We start from the raw sequence: 6364 nt of genomic DNA, 5'->3' as shown, positions 1-6364 counted from the left end.
TTGTATCCAAATGTGCTGAGCAAACCCAGCTTCAATTTTGAGTGTTTTTATACTTTGCTTAAAAATGAAACAGGAAACATTAAATTATATTTTTTACAGTAAAATAAAAAAAAAAATTCTTCCTTTGAACTGTCTAAGTAATCAAAAAACGAATCTGAGACTGTGTGCCATCACGTGGGGTGTGGAGTTCAATCCGGAATCATAATTAACATTTCGCACCTACATTGTGGTCTAATGTAATTAAAGAATGATAATGAATCCATATGTGGGACCTCTGGGGCTCCATGTTCTCCAGCCTGGGAATCACTGCCTCACACGTTAAATTAAAAGGGTGTCACGTGGGGTGTGTTCCCTGCTTTCCCACGGTCACTTTCCAAGATCAAAGGATTTGCACAAGTAAAGGTCGAACAACTGTGGGGTTAAACGGCGCGTCAGCACGAGACAGCGGCCCAAATGGCACGCGTGGTCCATTGTGACACGGAGGTGTCAATGCAAAACTTTAGGCTTCTTGCACGCTCCCCCTGCGGGGTGACTAACAAATGCAAAAGTGTGAATAAGGAGGTGTCGGTATTCGCTCTAAGGAACAAGTTTGAATAAGATAATATATATCAGAATTATAAAAGCACATGCAAGTGGTTTTACGAAATCTCCACCAAAACAATTTAATATTTCCCCCAACTTTTAATGGGAAGCAACGATGGCGCACGAGCGTTTAAGTAAACGTGGGATAAAATGCAGTTTAACAACAATCAACCCCCCAATATACTGCGAATAGCGAATATCATATTATTCGTTTTACACACGTCAATGCCTTCCCGTGAACTGTTTTAATCATAAAATAATAATAATACATTTGATTTGAAAGCGCCTTTAAAAACACTTAAGGTCGCTGTACACAGTAGAATAAAAGCAACATAAAAGCAAGAAGTTTACAGAATCATAAAAGCATAAGACATAAACAAATAAAATAGGAGAGTGGAAAGGTTATGTGGGATAAGCTATTTTGTACAAGTGGGTTTTGAGTTTGGACTTAAAGAGAGAGAAGGAAGAAATGTTTCTTAAATCAGGAGGTCGGGAATTCCAGAGTCGTGGAGCAGAGCAGCTGAAAGCCCGGCTCCCCATGGTTGCAAGACGGGGGGAAGGGACGGAGAGTGAAAGGGAAGAAGAAGATCTGAGACAACGAGATGGGGCGGTGATGTTAACCAGGTCAGAGAGATATGGAGGAGAGAGATGATGAATAGCCTTAAATGTGTACAAGAGTATTTTGAAATTGATGCGATATTTGACCGGAATAAGAAACATTTAGTCCAGTTTAGACAATCTCAGGATTAACAGGACTATTGTTCTAATTTCTGTTTTTATGTTTTAGCTTTTCTGTGAAGCATTTTGTGATTTTTGTCTTGAAAGGTGCTATACAAATAAAATTTTACCTTACCTTTTTACCTTGTTTAGAATTTCGTTGCGTAACCAGCTCAACGGGTACAGAGACGGTGTTGTGCCAAAAAGTGATTGTCTGCCAAAAACTGATTTCCAGTGTTTCTGTGTATTTTTTTTATGTGTAATATCTTTACGTATGTTCGTAAATAGACTTCAGTGAACAGGGTTTACAAAGGGGTTACATAAAGAATTAAAAATCTGTTTTTTAAGTATCTTTACAACTTGTACTTACCAATAGCGTAACCAATCCGCTCCTTTATCCCCACTGAAAATATTTTTACTGAACTATTGTAATATTTGCTGCCATTTCTGCTGTCCTATTGGGCAACTTACTCTTACAATATACATTTTTTAATGTTAATGAGATTTTTTTTACTGCATAAATAAAGGTTATATAAAAGTCACTGCCAAAAACTGATTGCGTCTTCTATCTTGTTACAAGAATGTTGTTTGTGGCTCAAGATGACTTTATGTCATCCATAAGGGATGCATTTTACATATGTTTAACATATTATAGCCCAACAACTTACTTATAGCACTTTAAATATGAGCAATCGCTTTTTGGCAAATACCGGAAATCAGTTTTTGGCAGACAATCACTTTTTGGCACAACAACTGCAATGAAAAGTCAAGTTTCTTTAAATAAATCAGATTCTGTGTTGACAATACACGAGACTTCATAGAATATATGACCCCAAATCTTACTGAAATATAATGGGATTAAAGCGCAGACACATGCCCAGAAACTCCCGTGTTAGCGTTATAGGAAATACAGTTTCCAACACTCAAAATCTGGTTTTGTCACTCGGGGTAAAGGAGCTGTTGTGAAGCATTTCATTCAATGTTTGTCACCTATAGTGTGTACAAAAATGAGTTACAAATGTCGTTCTTATTATTTAAATTATTTTTATCGGTTATTTTTACATGTGAGTTTTTATGCATATGCGTAAAATATGCGCACATATCTGCGCAATGGGGAAGATCTCCATGTTTGGTGAATATGAGACTGTGATGGGAGATTTAAATTAATTAAATCTTGGTTGGGTTTTAAGGAACGACGAGGTTGAGATACCAGGAGGAGGGGTTTGGAGGAGGAGGAGTCTTTTAGCTACAGGGAGTCAGTAAAAGGAAGTCGAAGGGAAGAAGAGCCTCATTACCTGATCGGTGTCAGCCCGAGAAAGAAGGTGTTAGAGCATCTGCAACCATGAAGCTGCTACAGGAAGCTGAGGAAGCAACAAACAATAAAAAGGTAAAAAAGAGAAAAACTACTTTGATTTGTTTTAATTCACATGGGCAAATGCAGCCACTTCGACAAAGATTCTAATGAGGTTTAGTCGTTTGTTTCAATCAAATTGGAATTTAGACGCAGCTGCGATTTAGTTTGTTTCTCGGGTCTGATCAACTTTGTATCACTTGTAACACAGAAATTAAAACAAAAAACACTTTTAGACTTTTCTTTTCCTTTTGCGATAGTTAATAAAATCTCAGGTGGAGAAACGTCGAAGGGACAGAATGAACCGCAGTTTGGAGTGTCTGAGGACCATGTTGCTGCAGGAGCCACAAGAAGTAAGAGAAGTTTTGAGTTCTCTTTGAATATGGTTCATGAATTTCAGTACTGTTTGTTTATTAATGTTTTCTTTTTTATGTAACGTAAAGATCAGTTAACTTGCTGCTCTCATGCAGGGGTCCACTCAGCACCGAGTGGAAAAAGCTGAGATACTGGAGCACACAGTCCTCTTCCTCCAGAACACTGCCAAAGGAGACGAGACTACAGGTGGACGTGGGGACCAGAAACGCTCCTTCCAGGACGGTTTCTCCACTTGCCTGCAGACAGCTGCGGGGTTTCTGGGCCCCGAGAGGAAAGGGTCGGAGCTCGGATCGGCGCTGGATGCAGCTTTTGCCGCTCGTTTGGCCCGTTCACACTCACAGCCCGAAGGTCTGCAAAACAGAAACTTTTTGCCGCACGCAAAGTTTATTCTGCGGGTGCTGAGGCAGAAGTCCAAGCTCAGATTCCCGGCACGTGCCTCAGGGGAGAAACGTTTGATCCGACCTTACCCACTCCCACTCCAACAAAGGTTCCCCAGAGTCCCCAAACAGCCTCAGAAACAAAGAGAGTCCGAGATCAGAGCGGAGAGAGGAGCGACCAAACAGAGCTCAGCCCAGAGCTCCCCGTCCAGCCACAATTTGTGGAGACCTTGGCCCTGATCACCAGGCAGTGGCTTCAGAGCTACCAATGACTATAAACTATTTAACATAAACACTCAAAAATATTTAATAATGATTGTTGGTATCTATTTGTTGTAACTGATAAGGATAGGTGTTGTAGTCTTATAAAGACGCATAACCTCAGATCCTGTAAATAATGTATCTAAATGTATGTTTTCTACCTGCGCTGTATGTGTGATAGGGTTAACTCACTGTTTTAAATACTTTTCAATGAGCTCTGTCAGTGGGGCATCCGTTTAATCTGCTTACACAGGGACTCTACCGCGGGACACAGGTGAGCTGGATCAGCCCAGCAGTCCGAGTGGGATTGCTGCGCTGAAGAGCGAGTGAAGAGGTGAGTTTCACGAAACTCAAGAGCTTCTATTCTCTTTTATGAACTGCTGTGACTGAGTGTTCATCCATCACATTTCCAGGTGTGGAAGCCCAGGGTTTGAGGCTGGGAGACCCACGCAGCTCCTCATATTCACCTCTCTGCTGGCAAGAGCGACATCTGTGTCTCTGTGTACAACATCACTTGTATTCAATCTGACGTTAAATCTTGTCTTTTTTGCACAATAATTTATTCTGGATGTCTCCCTATGGTGAGCTGTACTCTTTAAAATAAAAAGACTAAAAAAAACTATAACAACACGTGCTGTGATTATTTTAAGATTAAAAGAAAACCGGAGGACTCTAGTCTGCGGTTGCTCTGACAGCTCCCTTTAGTCCGGATCAGAGGTGTGAAGCTCGACCTCCTGCAGAGTTACATCCTCCAGGTGTGAAGTCTGGGCATGAAGCTCTGCAGCATCTCTCACTTCAAAGACCTCACCCACCTTCTGTATTCACTGAAAAATAAGATAAGATAAGACTTTATTGATCCCACAACGGGGACATTTTTGCGTCACCTCAGCTCAGGTACAGATATCAGATAAAATGTTTATATAACTAGGAAGACTTAAGAAAACCGAGACTTAACAAAATTAAACTTATTCCAGCATATTTTCCCCCTCATATTCATCATTTCCATTCTTTTGTTGTTGTTTAGTAAGTTTACATTTTTCTCTACAATAATTACACTGACGTTAGACTGGACCTCTTTGAGCTAATACCACTGGATTAGTTCACATTCTTTTCCCAACTAGAGGAGCATCGCATCTTTGTCTTTATTCCTTATTTGAACAATCGGTCACGATAGCTTATCAGTGTATATGACAGGATGGAGACGAACATATGACACTGTTTATGGCTCTCGTCCGCGTTTGTTTATCTAGTGATTAGCGTCTACCCCATCACCAGCACCACCCTCAGCTGCTTAGAGGCCATTTGTTTTCTACGCGTGTCTGGTGTCATGTCCCAGGAAGCAAAACGCGTCTTAACACCTCATGTAACCCTTTGAGTTTCAGGCACAGAGGAAGCTTATCCTTTATTTGCCACAGTTTTCTGGTGAGAAATTTGTCTGACTGAACTTGTTCTTTTAGTCTTTTTTCAGTGAGATAACCAAAAACAAACCAACATAGTCGTAGACTGTCTACACATGAAGTGTATTTGCTCATTCGCCAAAAAAATCTTTGTACTAACACACTATATTAGATATGACTGTCCAATGACTGAGCTCAATGAGACAGATTTCTGTGCCATTTTTTGTAGGAAAACACGAGGGAAGCGTCTCTTTACGACACATTTACGACAAATGAGAACGTCTTTAGAGACTCTCAAGCCCTCAAATGGCTTCACTCAATCAGGCGGCCTTGCCTTATTACAACATACAATTACTGTGACCCTGGAGTTTGGTGCAGTGTCTTCAACTGCTGGTGGCCCGAGACCTTATGTGATCCAACCCTTAGGTGTGCTCAGTTTACAAGGATTTAAAAGATTCATATTGTCTGACTCGGGAATAGGAACTAAACTGGTTCGATTTCAGTTTTAAAACAGAATAAGTTGTTTTGATTAAGTTTCTGCCAAAGCAAAACAAGTGTGTGCAACCAAGGTCCACTATTGAATTAGGTAAACCCAACATGCTCTTTTTTCAGTGTACTTGTTTGATAAAGTACACTTGATAAAGTTTTATCTCGTGTATTTAAGAAGTTACGGGGACTAAAATAAAGAGTGCAGAACTTCGCACAAAAAAATTAGTATGAATTATGTGGATGAAAATCGATGGATGTTGTTGTGCATTTCTGAGTTGGTCAGGTGACTGATCTTAATAGAAAAGTATTGATTATTATAATTATTATTATAATAAAAAAATGTCATGCAGACAGAAGTTGGATACGTGTCATAGTGGGAGACGTTTTGTAGTCGTGGGAATGTGGAGCAGAAGGCTCAGTCGTTGTTTTATTACCTGTTAAAATTGATGCTTCATTGTGTCCTTGGAGGAGAGGTGGCTCTCGGGTTCCCACGCACAGCACATGCTGGAGGTTCTCACGCGAGCCGAAAGTTCTTTTTTTTTTTTTTTTTTTTTAAATTTTCTTTCGTTTTGTTCGTGTGACTCAACAATTTGAACAGTTACGCGTAAAAAGATTTATTTTACTTGGATCGTAATTTCTGTCAAAAATACTTTGTATTTCTATATATTTGTTTTTATTCTTATTCTGTATAGTTTTTTATATTTATATCCTGTTCATAGCCTGTACATACTTATAGTTATAGCATATTCATAACATACGTTATAACATACCGTAATAGACCAGTTTCTGTAATATACTCACATATCTATATTATT

At 39.6% G+C, this 6364-nt stretch overlaps 1 protein-coding gene across 1 annotated transcript in view; it reads left to right on the top strand.

Annotated features, from left to right (window-relative positions):
* LOC146509053 (uncharacterized) overlaps nt 1-4666 on the top strand; it is a 7020-nt gene extending 2354 nt beyond the window's left edge. The window contains exons 1-4 of the mRNA XM_085178318.1: nt 1-2686; nt 2911-3003; nt 3121-3997; nt 4077-4666. The exon at nt 1-2686 is cut by the window's left edge and continues 2354 nt beyond it. Coding sequence (XP_085034444.1) covers nt 2642-2686; nt 2911-3003; nt 3121-3642 — 660 coding nt within the window. The 5' untranslated portion in view covers nt 1-2641 and the 3' untranslated portion in view covers nt 3643-3997; nt 4077-4666. The remainder of the gene's footprint in view (nt 2687-2910; nt 3004-3120; nt 3998-4076) is intronic.
* The last annotated feature ends 1698 nt before the right edge of the window (nt 4667-6364 follow it).

The sequence above is a fragment of the Neolamprologus multifasciatus genome, chromosome 11 (assembly GCF_963576455.1).
Source record: "Neolamprologus multifasciatus chromosome 11, fNeoMul1.2, whole genome shotgun sequence".
In the NCBI taxonomy this organism is placed as follows: Eukaryota; Metazoa; Chordata; class Actinopteri; order Cichliformes; family Cichlidae; genus Neolamprologus; species Neolamprologus multifasciatus.
This window is presented reverse-complemented; position numbering and strand designations above follow the sequence as displayed.